The sequence below is a fragment of the Pogoniulus pusillus genome, chromosome 18 (assembly GCF_015220805.1).
Source record: "Pogoniulus pusillus isolate bPogPus1 chromosome 18, bPogPus1.pri, whole genome shotgun sequence".
In the NCBI taxonomy this organism is placed as follows: domain Eukaryota; kingdom Metazoa; phylum Chordata; class Aves; order Piciformes; family Lybiidae; genus Pogoniulus; species Pogoniulus pusillus.
This window is the reverse complement of record NC_087281.1, coordinates 19,093,734-19,111,507: the sequence shown is the minus strand read 5'-3', so window position 1 is coordinate 19,111,507 and position 17,774 is coordinate 19,093,734. Positions and strand designations below refer to the sequence as shown.

The 17,774-nt window shown below is 41.8% G+C and overlaps 1 protein-coding gene across 1 annotated transcript in view; it reads left to right on the top strand.

The window, feature by feature from the left end:
- The window catches only part of PLD5 (phospholipase D family member 5), a 161,879-nt gene that overhangs the window by 114,512 nt on the left and 29,593 nt on the right, over positions 1 to 17,774 (top strand). The window contains 1 exon segment of the mRNA XM_064158637.1: positions 11,188 to 11,315. Within this exon segment, the coding sequence (XP_064014707.1) occupies positions 11,188 to 11,315 (128 nt within the window).

The window sequence follows — 17,774 nt, the reverse complement described above, 5'->3', positions numbered from 1 at the left end:
TGCATATAGTGTGCAAATATTAGTAATTATGTAGTGGAGAAGTTGACAATCACTTCACTAACTCTAAAACACACCTCTGTTCTTGATGCTTTTAATCTCAGGAGTCATGTTTAAATAAAGCCATGGGAAAAAATACCAGCAGACTTTTGGGACTGTGTAATATCTATATTAAGCTTCAAAAGTACATTGAAAGCACATTACAATGGTTGCAATGTCAAGATTTCAGAAACAGAAGTTCTTAAGCAAAGGGTTGCAAAGCAGCTGTTCTCAGCCATAAAACAGTGCAAACAGACTGAAGGTGGGTCTGTACCGCTGGGATCAGCAGAACCACACACTTGTGGAGGGGGATGTTCCCCTTGATCTGAATATCTTTTTTTGTCAGTTAGGACCTGCCTTGTCATGAAGTTCAGCAATCTGTTGTGGTGTATGGACGGTTTTTCACTTTACCTCCTGCAATCACTTTTGAGTGTATTTGTTGTTCTTTTCATTCACAAAACACTATGCCTGGTAGCAGTGCATTCTAAAACTTCAGTGGAACAGAATGAAGGAGAGGGAGGATGGATGACACGGGAGAAAAGTAGTGGGGAAAATTAAATAAAGGATAAGAAACATGAAGGGCAGAAACAGAAAACTGAGTAATTAGTCAAAGATTAGGTAAGAATGCTGGCAACAGGTGGAACATATCCTTGGTGGGCTTGTGACAAAATAGATAAGAGAAAAATAATTGCAATGGAGATCAGAATGAACTGGAAAAAATATATAAAAGTTAAAGGCTGACTTAGCTGGATAATAGGATAAGATCAAAGGAAAGAGGTAGGGAAAGATGCTGAGAGACAAGGGAGAAGTAGTAGTAAAAGGAAGTGGTCATGCTGCTGGCCAGCCCAGATTTTTTCTCACTGTCCCTCTGCATTCCTTCTACAGTCACAGCTAGGTCAGCTAGTGCTGGTGGCTTTTGGTAGCCTGTAGGTAATACTGTAGGGGTGCTCTGAGAATTATGTAATGAAAGTGCCTAGGAAAAACTGGATTGTGTTATGAAGGCGTTGCAAAGATAAAAAGCAGCAGCTTAATACCAAGACTGCTCCCTGAGGAAGCATACTCTGTCCTCACCTCTCCACCTACGCTGCAGTATGCTTTTTCTTCTTCCAGAAATGAGATTCTCCTTCATGGAAAGGAAACCAAGAGAACCCAAAGCAGAGCTATGAATGTTTGAGGACCACATTTTGGATATGATGGCACAAGTGGTGGTGTTGCTAACCAGCACATTTAGAAGTCACTGCTGCCAGTACTGATGGATTTAGAACTTATAACTGTCAGATGAAGTAATTTTGCTAAGTTAAAAAAAAAGAGGGATGAACAGTTGCTGCATTTTTTGGTAGAGATTTAGCCTTGTTCATTCACAGAAGATTATGATCCTAATTCCTCATGTGTTAAGATGAAGAAAAGTCCCTGAATTTTTGGATGCTTCATCTAGGAAGAAATCTAGTGCTTCATAATGCTAATCCAAGTAAAGAGACGAGACTTTGAAGAGAGGTGTGTGAGCTTACTAATCTCTCTATTGTATTTAGAATAGCTTTTTTTCCAGTAGTAAAAATGTATGCAATTATAATTAGGCAAAGAGAGCAAGCCACAGTCCAACTTTACTGATGCTTTTACTGATAGAGTTATAGTCTTCCTTTAAGCAGTACTATGCTTTGTTGTCTGAATCAGCTAAGAAAATTGCTTTTCCCAGTCTCTAAAGCAATCACTTTTGTAGCTCCATCTAGCAAACGAGCAGCCCACTCTGCAATAATGAAGGGCAAAAAAACAAGGGGAACATTTTTTATTAAATCCTATCAAACTTTTTTGTACACTAATTATCTCACAGACTGTACTCAATCATCAGACTCACAAAACAGATTTATACTCAGAAAATGCTATTTAGAGGAATGCTGAGTTCTGCTAAGGGGAAAGAATTGAACTGATCACCAGTGCTCTCATTATTCAGGGTTTTTTTTTTCAACATAATCTATGGCTATTGATATGAAATACCTTAAATAGCTCCAAAAAAAAGTAAAAATTTGATGGGAAAAATGCTGATGTCAGAGTCAAGACAGTGCAAAATAAGGATTTCTCTCATGTTTGCTGAATTAGGCAACAAAATCTGTTAAAAGAGGCAAGAAATGTTTTCTACTTTCAATAAAATGATTAGGGGGAAAGGAAAAGCTATTTGGGTAATTTTAAGTTACATTGAATTTTTTGCTTTTGAAAGATAGTCTAAAATGGGAGGTCTAAACTTAGTCTCAAACAGTGAGGGTATCTATAGCAAATATAGTACAGAAATCACTGATATTAGAGGCCAAATGTAAATGGGAAGGAGTATAGCTGAAGCTTGTCTGCTTTCCTGACATGGTTCACATACTGAACTGCAGTGTTGGCTGCTTGCATTTGTGAGGTGCTTGCTTATCAAATACCTACTGAGGGGCAGCACGATGCCTCCCAAGGGGCAGCATGGTGCTTCCCAAGGACACTGTGACATGAACATGGCTTTGTTCAAATTAAAAAGAAAGTTTTTTTCCAGACAAAAATGTAGAAAGTAGAATTCTACAGTAACAGTCTGCCACAGCAAGCTCCTGGCAAAGCTGGCACCTCGTGGCTTGGACAGATTCACTGTGATATGGGTCAAGAACTGGCTGGAGGGCCAGGCCCAGAGAGTGGTGGTGAATGGTGCCACATCCAGTTGGCAGCTGTCACTAGTGGTGTTCCCCAAGGATCTGTGCTGGGCACAGTCCTGTTCAACATCTTTATTGATAATCTGGACAAGGAGATTGAGTCCTGCATCAGTAAGTTTGCAGATGACACCAAGCTAGGAGCAGGTGTTGATCTGTTGGAAGGTAGGAGAGCCCTGCAGAGGGACCTGGACAGGCTGGATGGGTGGGTGGTCTTTGGGAAGACCAGTGGTCTGCAGTCTTAGGAGTTTCTTCCTTGCTTGCAGTTCTGTACCTAGATTAATGAAACATTCCCACAGGCAGTTAACCAGCTGAGCTGCTGAGCTATCTGCTGTTCACAGGGCAGCTCAAGCAGAGTGTGCCTGTGCTTTATTCTGTGAGTAGAGAGGAGACCTTTTACCTCTGGGCAGTTGTATTTGCCATGGATCGCCCATTATGCAATTAAAATAGATCCATGTCTGCTTCTCAGTAAATCAGAACTTTTATATGGCTAGGTGGGTAGGAAATATTGTCAGGCCTCTCTCTTTTGTGTCTCCTGTGACCTGGGGTGGGAAGCATTTTGGTTCTATGTCTGTTTTTTAATGCCAAGGCAAAAGGGCCTAGCAGGCAGTGCAAGATGCGTCCGCATGGATGAGAGCTGTAACATTCCTGTGCCAAACTGTCTGCAGCAGGGTACTCGGCTGAGAAATCAGCATTTTAATGACTTGGGCTAGCAACAAAGGCCAACATTGGCACCTTCAGGACATGCTTAGATAAATGTTACCTGGAGAACTAACTAGCTCCCAAGAGGTCATTGAAGTTAAACAAGCAATTGAAATAAATTAATTCTGACCTTTCCTTTGTACTCAAGAATTTGTGATCCTGCATCCAGTGAGCAAACTGCATAGGAGAGGATCCCCTGACAGGGCTTCTCTGCATCTCTTGTGTCGCCGTGGACCTCTGTGTAAGCATGTGGGAAATGTCATCCCAAGCAAGTGCCAGCACTGCCTTCGTTCTGAGGCAAATGGCTGTGCAAGATAAAGGCAAACAAATACAGAGGCTTGACACCTGGAATTTCTGAGGGGCCTGATTTTGAGAGGAACTGGAGGCTGCAATGGCATCAGTGTACTTTTAAATGGCACCACTGGCATAAGCAGTTCCTACATCTTGTTGCACCCAGCCACGAGCCACTTATTCCCACACTCAGCTGTGTCAGAAACATTGTTTAGTGCCACATGATGAGCTGGACTAGTGAATTACCCTGTATTTGAAACAACAATTTTGGGTTTATTTCTCTTTAATCTGAATACATTTTCTGAACCAGTTAATTCCTTGAACCCTGAAGTACTAATTGAGCACAGCTGTGGAGGTGGGAGAGGGAAGAAGAAGAGTTGTTGAAAATGAGATCTGTTCATGGCACTAGTCCTGGGATTTTCTGTTGGTGGTGGTTGTTTTTTAACCATGCCAGTGGTAATTCAGTAATACTTTGTTTTCAGTCAGAGAGTTGGTTTCTGTCATTCTTCTTTCTTGCTATTTCTTCTTCTTTCTCCTCCCTCCTCTCTCTACACTTGACTCTTGGCTTCCTCAGTGTGTGGACAGTGCAGTTTCTGGGGCTGTGCTGTCTCAGAGGTTATTTAAAATCACTGAATGAGTGAAAAACAACACCAAAAAGTAATGATGAGTGTAGAACCCTAATTGTGCTCCCTGATCGTGCAGGACAGAGCCCAACAGCATGTTACAGTCTGCTGGGGAGGGAAGGGAACAAGGTGAGAAGCTGGCTCAGTGCCTGGAGAGGGGGCTGGGAAGTCAGCCAGCAGTGACAGGGCCTCTGTCTTCTCACAATCACAACTCCACAGGGAGATCCTTGACTGCTGCCCATCTGCTCTAGGAGTCTAACTTGCCAGGTCTGGCCAGGCACGGGCACATGAGCCGACTGGGGAGCGTGTCAGTAGTATGGGCGATGGCAGTACACAGGGGACAGCAAATGTTTTCACCCCCACTGCAGCCCCACCTGGACGAGCCAACAATATAGTGTTAGCTTTGTACATGTTCATGAGTTGTTCTTTTACATTTTCGAAACATCAGCCCTACCCCTTAGTCACAGTATCACAGTATCAACAAGGTTGGAAGAGACCTCATAGATCAAGTCCAACCCTTTACCACAATTCTCAAGGCTAGAGCCAAGGTGATGTGAGTGTAAGTTGTATTACAAAGGCTTTCAGGGGATTGTTCCAGCTTGTACCAGAATGTGATTTCTCTGAGTAACTATGATTTCAGTTTTTGCATGTGTGGCACTTGCATATGAAACTGCCCCCAAAAACCCCAATAAACCACAGGAGGCATGTTTTTTTATTCTACATTTTGTTTTGGGGGGGATTGTTGGTTTTGGGGGTTTGTTCATTTGGTTTTGCTTAGTTGTGGGATGTTGGGGGCAGGTTGGTTTGGTTTTTTTGCTATGATCTTAAACTTAGTATTACTACACAATCCCAGAATGGTAGGATTCGGTCCTGGTAGTGTTTTAAAAGGGGCAGGAGGGGAAGGGATGTGTTTAAGGAGCAGATGGCAGTGTAAACAGAACAGCTGATTCAGTTACTACATGTTACCATCAGAGATTTCCCTAAAAGTCCTTGAGTGTTTGTTCTCTCCTTAAAATAAGTCTGAATCATTAATCTTTGAGGAGCAGACAGACTTTTAAATTGCATTTCAAATCCAGTATTCCATAAAGAGTGCTGAAACAGTAAATAGTCTAGTTTGTCTTTTAATCATTCAAAGACTTAGCAAAAATAACTTTGTTGTCAAGTTATGCATTCCTCTGCTTTTGTACTTGTCTTCCTCTGAGTGCTGACAAGTCATGTTAATGGGGCTCCTGGAAAAACACCAGGGTTTTTTCAGTCAGTTGAGAACAAAGCATGAACGTTCCTGGGCAGATGATCCTCTGCTTGGGTCATTTGTGTCTGCCCAATGTGAGACAGCTACTCTGCCACTTGTAAGCAGGGTATGAAAAACTGGATTTACGTCTTGGCAGAATGGAAATGATTTTTATTCATGGGTGTACTTTGTGTTGGGGCTTGTAATTGAAAGCAAATAAAGGGAACCAAAATGTCTGTTGCAAAATGTAGGGAAGGAGACATTCACTTACAGGTATAGAAAGTCCATAACTGTATCCTAGTGAGCAAATTGTGTTTTTAAAAACGTTTGGGACCTAAGGCTAGTAAAGGATCTCTTACTGATCTTTCTGAGGTAGCACATGATGATAAATTGCATCTGTGCTGATCTGAAAAGTCAGTTCAGCTGAAAGAATACAGCAGGTCTATGGCACCACAGCAAGTGTTGCGTGTGTTTCCTCCTACCCATGTGGTAGCCTGCCAGGGAGGCTGTACAAGGTACAGTGCAGGCTGGTTTAGCACCAGCTGTGCTCAGCTGTGCATGGGCTTGTGGGCTTTAGGGTTCATAGCATGGACTAGTTAAGTTTGCTCTGAACTGTGGCTTGAGGCCACCCTCCAGACGGTAGATCGAAATGTGTATCTTTGTGTGCCAGGTGACTGTCAGCAGTGGAATGAAACTGAAAGGCCACAGCTCACATGCTCAGACGCCTTTTTAAAGGTCTCATTACTTGAAGTGTTTGCTTGGGGATACACAGAATTAGGAGAAAGAGACCAATAATGCTGTGAGCAAAGCCTCTGGACATGGTGATGAGACGAGTGTATGGACAGCAACAGTAGGGTAAGTGGAGTAGGGCAGATGCTCCTGCTGTGGCCATCTTGGTGGTGAGGTGGAATGGTGACTGGATGTGGTGCAGGCACATTTGTTGGTTTTAGCTGTAAATGCACAGGAGCTGTAAGCAGTCTTGCTTTCACTGGCTGAACTCATTTCATATGCTAGCACTTCTTTGGATCCTGGTGTCCCTTCTCTTTTGCAGCCCCTCTACAACCTACTCACTCCCCCATCCTATCAACAGCCCTGTGTAGATCCATCTACTCCAGTGTGCTTCCTCTTCCGTTGCTTGCTGTGCCTCTACAGTCTGCACTTGACAAGTTGTTTTCCAGAATGGAGGAAAAGAGACATTTAAAAGCCCTTGCTTGTCTCCTCACTTCTACAACTCTCACATTCCTAGCAGGGAGTAGCAGAGCCCAGCCTGCCTCCATGACCCTTTGTCCCAGGGCTCTGCATGATGCACAGTCCCAGTGTATGCCATCAGATCATGTAACTTTTGCTTCTTTCCACCCTGATTTCTGCTGTGCCACTGTTTCCTGCTGTCAGGGCTAATGAGGTGAGGGCTCTTGGTGCTTTTCTCATCCTTGCTCTGCCAGTCATAAATAAACTGTTATTGTCTCTGTAACTTCCTAGATATCTGTCTGGCAGTCCTCTCAATCCCCAAGTCCTTCCTGCTTTCCCATTTTTCTTTCTCTCTGCCTTTAGAAAAACTATAGTGAAAGTAAGAAAGTTGTGGAGACAGAAGGCCAATTTTAGCCGTGGCACAAGCAAATGCAGCTTCTGTTTCTTGGGCGTTATGTTTGCTAACTCCAGAGTGAGTTTAGCCTGTAACTGGTGCCGTTGAAAACTGTTGCAGGCAGAATTTGCATGTTTGCTTTCAAAGCAGCTGTGATAATAACAGTTTAAATCGTTGCTCTTTCTGGGTCTTCTTTAAATATGACTTCTTGTATCCACCAAGCAGATGATTTAGCTCAATGATGTTGTTTCTGTACTAGTACAATCTGGCAATGTCACAGACTGCTTGCAGGTGTCAGATCCAAGGCCTCTTTGGTGCACTTTCTTCCAGTTGTTGGATAAACCTGAGACCATAAGATGAGTGACAGCCTTGTGAGCCCCAGCTTCCTGTAGTCTCCTACAGGGAAGAGTATCCCAGTTTGTGTAGCTGCCTGGTGACCTTGCTTGAGCAGCAGTAAAACCTACAGCTATAGTTATTCACTATAGAGTGTATTTATGATGAGCTCTTGATTAAATTCTCTTTCCTAGTGTTTTGATTCAAACATGGAGAAGAGGTCCTAGCCTTAGTCTGCTGTTCCTGAAGTGAAACTTGCCCCGAAGCCTTCATTAGCGTTGTTAGTAGAGTATCTGAGAGCAGGCAGAAATAGCACTTGCTTGTGCCATCCTTCTTCAGGAGCTGGATTTCTTTTGGAAGTTAACAAAAAGTCAGTCTTTTTGCAGTAATAATAATGTCTTGTGTTGTTTTTCTCCATTGTGAGAAAAAGAGGCCAAGTAGCAGCCTGGCACCTCCCTGGAGCAGTGCTCCCAACACGCAAGGAAGGTCCAGGTACTCAACGTCAGGGTCTTCTCTGTGTATCCCAGACTTTGTCACTCATCTCCATTCTACAAAGTGCACAACCTTCCTACCTAAACAAAAAAACTGCTCAGAGCAATGTCTGGTTTTACCTAAAGCAGGCTTTAATCCCTAAAGTGCTCTTCTTTCTTCCAGGAGAGTGATCCAGCCCAACCTTTAGAATTCACAGTTTTACGGGACAGGCAAATCAACTTGAGTTTTAAGTGGCAGCACTGATTTTCTCTAAGATCTCGCTCTGAAATTGAATCTCCAGTGAAACAAAATTGTTAGATTCTTTATTTTTGGTTAAAGAATCTGGCATCTCTATTAGCAGTCAAGCCTACAAATTGTGCTTTCTGTTTGAACTCTGTCGACCCACAGCTTTGCGTAATTGAGGCTGCAGCATGATAAAGAGTTCTGCTATGGCTTCACATATTGATCAATCCAATTTAATTTCCTCATGAGACCTGGACCACACTAGGGATGATGGATTGTGTTGAAGGCCTGCTAAGCCTATTTTAACAAAACATCTCAAGGGCTTCTGGAATAGAGGTAATTATCAATACTGATGCACGTTTCCTTGCATCCAAAGTTAAGGACTCATTAATAGACTTCACAGCAGCTGCTGTTTGCAACATGTGACTTTTAATTAACTTGGAGACACTGTTTCCTCAGTCTTATGAGTTGGCTTTTTCCAGAAGGAAAAGAAACTGGGTTCCAGGTTTTTCTTTTAATGGGCTGTGTGTGATAGGAGTATCTCCTGCACTGCAACATTTACTGTTAGAGCAACTGAAGCCTCAACTACCTTTTAGAGTGAGAGTCCCATCCCACTGCTTATGCCCGTGTCTAAACTGCTCACACCCACAAATCCTGATGGTTTACAACTTCTGAAATTTGGGTCAGGTCTCTGATGATGTCTGCTATTTTTAACATTAGTATTGCTTTTTAAAGAGTCCTTCTTGTAACCTTGGCAAACAGCATTTTTTTGTTTGCTTGTTTGGCATTGGATATTATACAAAATGTGTTTATTTTAGGCTCTTGCCTATGAGAAGTAAGATAATTGTAACTTCCAACTGGTTTACCTTTGCTATTATAACCTGACTGATCTAGGTGTGTTGTGGGTGCTAAATTCTTACTGCTATTTAATTTTGCAAATTGGATGTGTGGGAGGAAACTCTGATCATGACAAACTGCTGTTAAACACAGTTTTCAGATAAGCAACTACAAGTTCTGTACCTTGCAAAAATTGTTTTCCTTAGCTGCTAGGGTGAGTTGCTTTTGTTTATTCATTGGGAAAAAGAATTAAACCATTTAACACCTCTTATAGTCTTTTCTGATATTTGTTTTTCTATTAGACACACATTATCTCATTAATTACAACAGTTCTGCTCATTAATGCATGAATTGAAAGTCAGCAACAGCACATACTAAGAAAAATTGGAAAATACCTTTCTTTTTATGCACAGATGGATGTGGATGGATGGAACCTAGAAGAAATTGGAAAGATTATTGGGTCACAGCAAATGTAATTGTATAATGAACTGAATTCTGTAACTTGCCCCAAGTCCTATGGTGTATGGTTAGTGTCTTGCAAAATGTGGCACCTTACCTGATTTTTCTGCTTGATGTCTGAACTTCTAGAACCATTTGTTCAAACGAGAATTACAATTCTCTTCATAAACCCCCAAATATTTAGCACTGGTAGCTGTTGCTTAAAATCTCCAGTCAAGGTAGACAGAATCAGGAGATAGATTAAAAGAAATGTGTAGCTCTCTACATATGCTGGAATTCTTCTGCAAGTGTGACTCCTATCAAAAGATTACTGGAATTCATGGTACTGAAGATACCACAAATGTTTAATGGGAGATGGCTGGTACCATTACTGCTCTCCATGCTGCTGTTTATTGGCACTGCTCTTCCCCAGTTACTGTCACAGCTAAAATGTGAAGATGAGTGGGTGCCTGTACCTTCAGCAATGATCAATTTGAATTCATCACCTAATCTTATCAGCTAATCTTTCAAGCCCTTGGAGTAAGGAAGGAACAAAAATGATGTGAGAAATCCTCTAAACTCACCTAATACTAAATATAGTCTAGATTTAGTCCTGCAGACATATTGATGGGGCCAGTTCAGACATTCCTACTGGTGTGAGGTAGCCAATGTGCTTTTGCCCAACAAGTAACTCCTTTGATTTTAGTGGTCTATAATCCTACCTATGCAGTTCAAAGTGGTAAATTGACTGTCACAGATTAGCAGAATTGAGAGCAGTTTCAGCATACTTTGGGCCTTTGTTTACTTCCTAACTCTGTAATTCCCCACCCCTGCTCCTCTTGTTGGGGGTCTATTATAGACAACAGGCCACCATAGCTGGTGAGAGGCCTTGAGCACAGCCTTACGAGGAGAGGCTGAGGGAGCTGGGATTGGTTAGCCTGGAGAAGAGGAGGCTCAGGGGTGACCTTATTGCTGTCTACAACTACCTGAAGAGTGGTTGTGGCCAGGGGGAGGTTGCTGTCTTCTCTCAGGTGGCCAGCACCAGAACAAGAGGACACAGCCTCAAGCTGCACCAGGGGAAATTTAGGCTGGAGGTGAGGAGAAAGTTCTTCACTGAGAGAGTCATTGGCTACTGGAATGGGCTGCCTGGGGAGGTGGTGGAGTTGCCATCCCTGGAGCTGTTCAAGGCAGGATTGGACGTGGCACTTGGTGCCATGGTCTAGCCTTGAGCTCTGTGGTAACAGGTTGGACTTGATGATCAGTGATGTCCCTTCCAACCTTGGTGATACAGTGATAGCCTACCTTCCTAACTGTGGTATAAGGAAACGAACAAAGTCTGCGTTTCATGAAGATGTTATAATTTGGCTCGTATTTTAAAGGTCACTAATATAGTGCAGTTTTGAGTTACAGAATAGACCTTTAAAAATATTTTAGGAACATACAGTGCTGGAAAAACAGCAATTATTTGGTTCTAAAATGGAAGAAAATTAAAGAAACAGCATGGGAGTATTATCTCTGCCTGCTTTTCTGGGATATAGGTTAATTAAGATCTTAAATAGTGGGCCAGTAACACTGTTTATCATTGATTTTAAATCTTGATGGCACATTTAATTCCACCCCTTTTAATTTGGGATGATGAGGTCCTGAAATGTGAAGTAATTTCTTTTTTTAATAATGTAAATTATGTTACTTTAAACAGTGCTAATTATTGTTTTATCCTTAAATCTGTAGGTGCTGAAGTGTTGTATATGAACATGTCAGCATATAATGAAGGTCGCCTTCAGTCGTCTTTCTGGATTGTTGATAAACAGCACGTGTACATTGGAAGTGCCAGCCTGGACTGGAGATCACTGGGACAGGTAATTTAATTGGAAAAGTAATCCTATACCCTTGGAGAGTATAATGAGGAAAAGAAAGGTTTCTGGCCAGATAGTGGAGTTGGATAGTTTTTTGTTTCTGCTAGTTTGCTGGCAAAAGTGCTGACATCCAAAGCTATGCTGCCATGGTTTTAGCAACTCTTCTGTGTTTGTAGAGGTATATTACTATAAATTTTACTTCTTTTCATGGGAATAGTTGTCTTCAACAGTTATGCTCTGGGCTAAACTGTAAAAAAAACCAATGTGTTGCCTTTATTGAGTTGTGTGATGATTTTGTTGTTTGAAGATGGAAAGTTCTAATTCGCTTACTGAAGGAAAAAAAAAACAGAGAAAATGAGCAAACCTCTTGGGAAACAAACCACTGTGGAAACCTCATGCTGATGTCATGATCTGGCCTCTCTTATCTGTCATTTAAATATGGAAAAGCAGATTTGAAACAGCTTCCAACTGGATTGTGGGTAGTCCCCCCCATCTTTAGGAAGGGAGGGATTTATGGAGGCACAAAGTCAAGCAGAATAAGGATCTTGAAGGCTGAATGTATTAGAGAGAATTCCTTCCTTTGATTCCTCACGAATGCGAGAATTGAAGGATGTGTACTAAGGCATCTGGCAACAGCTGGAGTATGGAGGACCCTCTCTAGTCTATGACCACTTTGAAGAATGAATTAATCAGCAATGCACCTTACTTGCCTTTGTGTAGGTGTCTGTAGCTTTTTTTCTTTTTGTAACAGTCTTAGAATTACTCAATGACTGCGTGAGGCTGCTGTCAGCCATGTATAGGGATTGGAGCCTGTGCTTTTAGATCTTTGTAACTGCATAACAGAAGGGAAAGTGAAGCCATCCTAGATAATTATTAATTGCACTAAAAATCTTGCTTTCTAAATATGAGCAGAATCTCAGAAACACATGAATTATTTTGGATAAGGTTTCTAATGACGTTAAGAAGGTGTATTGATTTTAAGAAGGTATATTGGTTCTGCTGAAGGTTTTAAGGTGTGTTTTGGGCTGAGACTGGAACTGAGCAGGAACAGGGAGGTCATTCTGCCCCTGTACTCTGCACTGGTTAGACCACACCTTGAGTACTGTGTTCAGTTCTGGGCCCCCCAGTTTAGGAGGGACATTGAGATGCTTGAGCATGTCCAGAGAAGGGTGACGAGGCTGGGGAGAGGCCTTGAGCACAGCCCTACGAGGAGAGGCTGAGGGAGCTGGGATTGTTTAGCCTGGAGAAGAGGAGGCTCAGGGGAGACCTTATTGCTGTCTACAACTACCTGAGAGGAGGTTGTGGCCAGGAGGAGGTTGCTCTCTTCTCTCAGGTGGCCAGCACCAGAACAAGAGGACACAGCCTCAGGCTGTGCCAGGGGAAATTTAGGCTGGAGGCGAAGAGAAAGTTCTTCACTGAGAGAGTCATTGGACACTGGAATGGGCTGCCCGGGGAGGTGGTGGAGTCGCCGTCCCTGGGGCTGTTCAAGGCAGGATTGGACGTGGCACTTGGTGCCATGGTCTAGCCTTGAGCTCTGTGGTAAAGGGTTGGACTCGATGATCTATGAGGTCCCTTCCAACCTTGGTGATACTGTGATACTGTGAATAATACCAGGTCAGCCTTTTCAGTAGAGTGGCTAAATACATTTTTACTGTTTCTCTGTGCAATCATTTTTTTAAATGTAACTTTTGTATGCTTACAAAGAAATCTGGCAAACTGGTAGGCAAGAGGATGTTAGCACTCCAGGGAAAGCCTTGACTAAGAGGATGTTGTATTCTTAGTCAACGTCAGAACATAGTTTGGGCTTTTTCACACTTTAGACATGAAATGTTTATCCATTGTGCCTCATGAGGTAAACTGTTCATATATTATAATAAAATAGCTCTTCACAAAATTATTTAGCTTCAAAATAGTTTAGCTTTGTAACCTCTTCTTGGAATGGGAGTTTGGAGTACTAGTGAAAATACTGAACATGGAGAAAAGCAGCACATCTACCATACAGACTGTTCTATTTAATGGTTGTGTTTATCAACTGCATCACAGCTACTACAGCTCCTTAGAAGTTTGGTCTTTTCAGACTGAAGTAACTCTTAACTCTTGTAACACACCTACATTAAACTTCAACGTGAGTTCTTTGTGGTATGACCTTTCAGATGTTACTGTTAATTTTATTACTCTATTTTTTTCTGCATACATTTGGTTATTTTTTTATCCTGTTGTCACATGACAGTATATTTTTACATCTAGTGGTAAGATGAAGCTCAGAAGAATATCTATTAAAGAACAGCAAAAAAATCTCTCTGAAATACAGCTAAAAATAATCTGCTTTCAGTTGGTTGAGAAATGTACACTAAGGTTTCAGAAAAGCCTGAGGAAATCAGATGCTTGGCTCCTGTTGACATCAGATAACGAGTATCCAATTACCTTACCCTGGAGTTACTGGTTAATAAGCTGTCAGAGAGATCTGATATGCAGTGCTAAAACAATAATCTGTCTTGAACTTGTCCTTTCACATACGAGGCAAAATGATCACAGAACTCTGGGTTTTTTTCACTCTGAGCACTTTTCTCAAGGAAAATGCTTTCCACACACAGTCTTAAAACCCACAGTGTTCAGAGCCCTTACTGGTGAAACACACTTTCCGTGGGTCCTTGTTCTCAGTATGAGGGTCACAGTGTAGCTGCACAGGAGGGATCAGGTCTCTCTTTGCTTCTGTCAAAGAAACCTAAGTAAGGACTGAGTTTAGCTGCAACTAGCAAAGCAGATGGTGCCAAGCGTGCCCAGCCCCATGTCCTTGCGCTTGTGTTGCCTGCAGTAGTGGGATTGGGCTGCATCAGGAGGCAGGGAACTCACTGCTGATGTCATGGCACTGTGCATTTCTTGTTACATCCTGGTTTACCTGCAGGGAGAGGACCATGAAATGGCAGGCTGGGCTGTTGATTAGTCACGTTATCACTTTTAAAAAGCTCATCCAACTTCAAGAGTAACAGAACTTGTGGTTACTGAATCAGCAAACCACTTCAGTGGGTATTGCTAGATCTTGACAACATGTCACAGAGTAATGTAGCTCCTTGCTGTTGAAGAAACTTAAGGTACTTGCATGTCAACCACAGCAGCTGCCTTCTCCTTCAAACAAAGCCTCCAGTATGAGTCACTCTGCAGCTAACAAAGTCTTCTTACTCAGCATTAGAGTTTCAGTGTAAATAATATCAGTCCATCCAGTTTTTCACCTAATAATACCTAAGTGCAGTAAAAAGCTTAAGACAGTAGCTGGCCATGGCTGTCATATCTTCTCATGTGCCTTCCCCTGTATTTAATATGTACATGCTTGTTCCTTCCTCTGTATTGAAATTTTACATACATTCAGGCCAGTAAATTGCATGCCTCATGTAGGAGCACCTCCCTACTTTTCTGTTGCAGCAGTTGCACCAGACAGGCAGCAGATTTCTACAGTGTTTCACCCTGCACTATAGTCTCAGACCATTCTTACCTCTTGCCTGTAGAAATGTTTCTGTGATGTAGCAGTGCAGAGCATTTAATATTTAGCAGCTTGGCACACTAGAGAATATTTATGCCAGGGTACTGTGGTAGATCCAACTGCTGGTTGGTCCCTTTGCAAAGGTATAGAAGAAAGTCTGTTAGCATTATTCTTCTCCTTGGAGCCTGAGTCTAAAGCTAAAATAATGATTTAACTTCTAACAGCTCCTTAGAAAACAGCATCAGGACTTAACGTGCCTGAGGAGGTCAGCTTTGTTTTTGCAGGTTTTGTGGAGAATTCTTCTCTGTGCTTAAAAAGGGGACACTAGAAATCAATTTCCTATGAGGCTTACTGAGTTTTGTTGCCGTTTTCTTGGCTTGCCAGCACTGACAAGCAGCAATGCTAGCATTTCCTTTGAAAGGCAATTTTCTGCATCAAGGAGAGATTTTTGTATGCTGCATACATTACTTAGGAACCAACCTTGAAACTTCCATATATCCTTGTGGCTTCACTGTCAAAGTTTTAATACTTGGTAGATTCTCAGCTTTTAAATTATGGGCAAGGCTGAGAGTACATCATTACTTTCCAAGTAAAACTGTGTTTCAGTTAGGTTGTAAGTTTGCCAAAACTCTAATAATTTTGGCTGAAGTCATCTGTGTCAGCTCTCTGCTTCGTTCTGAAAGCAAACCTCACAGGCAAAGGAAAAAATACAGTTTAGGCTCCTTGAAAACAGGATATATACTGAAATACAATAACATAACCTGTTGCAGAAACCTGTTAGCTGCTGTGGGAATGTAGCCAGAGCTTACACAGAGATCAGTGTGATCAAAAGCAATGCCACATGGACTCCAGACGATTCAATGTGAATTATGCCAGAGATGTTTATTGATCATTTTGGCTCTCATTATGTAGTCTCGGAGCATAGAGCACACACCTACACGTTAGCATAATTAGGCAAGAACAACCCAGTCCATCAGCATAAACCACACCTTGTTTTCCTCATTAATGAGGTGTCTGTTATCCTTTCTGAGATAAGGTAGCCAGCAGCTGGGGAGAACCAAGGTCAGCATCCATCTGTTGTTATCCTTCTCATTCCGTTCCCACAAGAACCCACTGAAAATTCTGGGTTACAAACAGCCAGAGTTTATTATCACTTAGGCAGATACCACTTTCTTAGATACAGTAAGCTATACAAGGTTTATCAGTAAACTAATCTGTCTGTTGATCTAGTTTATTTCTGGTAAATGTTTATAAAGTGATAAAATAGTGCAAAATCTGTAGAAACAAGTCTTGCAGGTTTATCAGCTTGGCGAAAGACATCTGGAGAGATGGTTTCCTGTGGTTCATGGTGGCATTCTGCCTTCAAAGTGTGGTTTGGGGAGGTACTAGAAGAAGAAAATTGCGAGGATAACATTTTAAATGCTATTTTGCACTTGTTTTTATGTAGATCTGTGTGGTCAGCTGTACAACTTCCATTTTACACTTCACTGACATGCATTCAGTAAAGAATGAAGTTGATAAAGTATTTTCCCAGGTTTCCCAGTTATCCCCTAGAAATTTAGTCTTGAAACCATCAAAACCAAGCAACACCTTTGGCCTACAGCTGTGCAACCTGCTTAGGTATATGTGCTTACTACTTTTTGCCTGTGATTCAAGCTACTAAGAATCAAGGCAGCTGCAGTGCTGTATTTTATTTTCTAGCTCCTTGACCAGGTAACCTATTCAATGTACTTACATGAATCATTTCAGCTATATAAAAATCGTTGCAGTATTAATGCAAAGGAAAAGGTGAAAAAAAGTATCATATATTTGTTCCTCCAATAATTCCAGAAGAGCTTGAGAATGCTTTTAACACCTTCATTCCTGTAGTAGAGAAAGAAATTTTGGTCAGCTGAAAAAAACACTTCTGGAGCTCTTCATACTAAAAGCACATTTTAAAAAGATTTATGCACACATGAATAATTGAATCCAGTGAGCAAATAACTGTGATGGATTAGTTAAACCATTTCAGAAGAATACATTTGTGTGCAATAAATTATCTGTCTCTGGAAAACTCTATCACTGAAAATTATTGAAACAAGTAAAATTTATCCAATTCCACTGGCTGTGGAATCAAGCAAAACAACAGCTTACATCGTGAATACTAACAGGTATCAGACAGCTGGGTGTTTGTGTGGAGGTTAGTGTCCAAATATGCATGTTCAAGATTTCAAGCAGAAACATGTAACTGGCTTGTAAGCAAGCCTGTAACTGGTTGGATGTGGTTGTAAACAGCTAGGCTAAGCAGAAGTGGCACATCTGATCTCTTCATGTTAGTGATGGGACCACCAGGTAAGAGGCTGCTTGTGCCTCCCACTTCTGCACAGAAGCCATTCAGATTGTGACAACTGTTTAGAAGAATGAGTGCTGGCATGCCAGAAAATAAGAGGCACTAGGAAGAAGTGGTCTTGGAAAAAAAGAAAGGGAAGTGAACAGAAGAAGGTGAGGTTCTTGGCTGGAGGAAAGATCTTGAAGGTGGAAATCCTGGAGATCAAAAATCTGTGAGGAGGTGGAAGACAGAGAATGCACCAAGGACACAGTCTGGTCATGCCCAAGATAGGCAATTGTGAGCAGCCACATGACAGGGTCCAAAGTAACTTTCTGCCCAAGCACCCCAAGCCAAGATCCACCTCCCTGCAGGAATGGAAGCTGTGAGTGAAAGGTGTGAAAGATAATCAAGTACTTGCGAAAGCTCTCATCTTGTTGAGTCTTAAATAAGCCTCAGTATCCAGATTCACTGCAGGTAGTCATGAACACTGTCTTACCTGTGACATCCTAAAAGCACTATCTCCAGAAGTCCTACTTCAATTTCTATTTGGATGATGCCTGAGGAAGAGTCCTAAGCAGACTCATGATTTTCTCTCTTAGGTGAAAATCCAGCAGAGGATTTTTCTTTTTAAAATGTCTCCTAAGTCCATATGTTTTCTTGGTTGTTCATTCTTCTG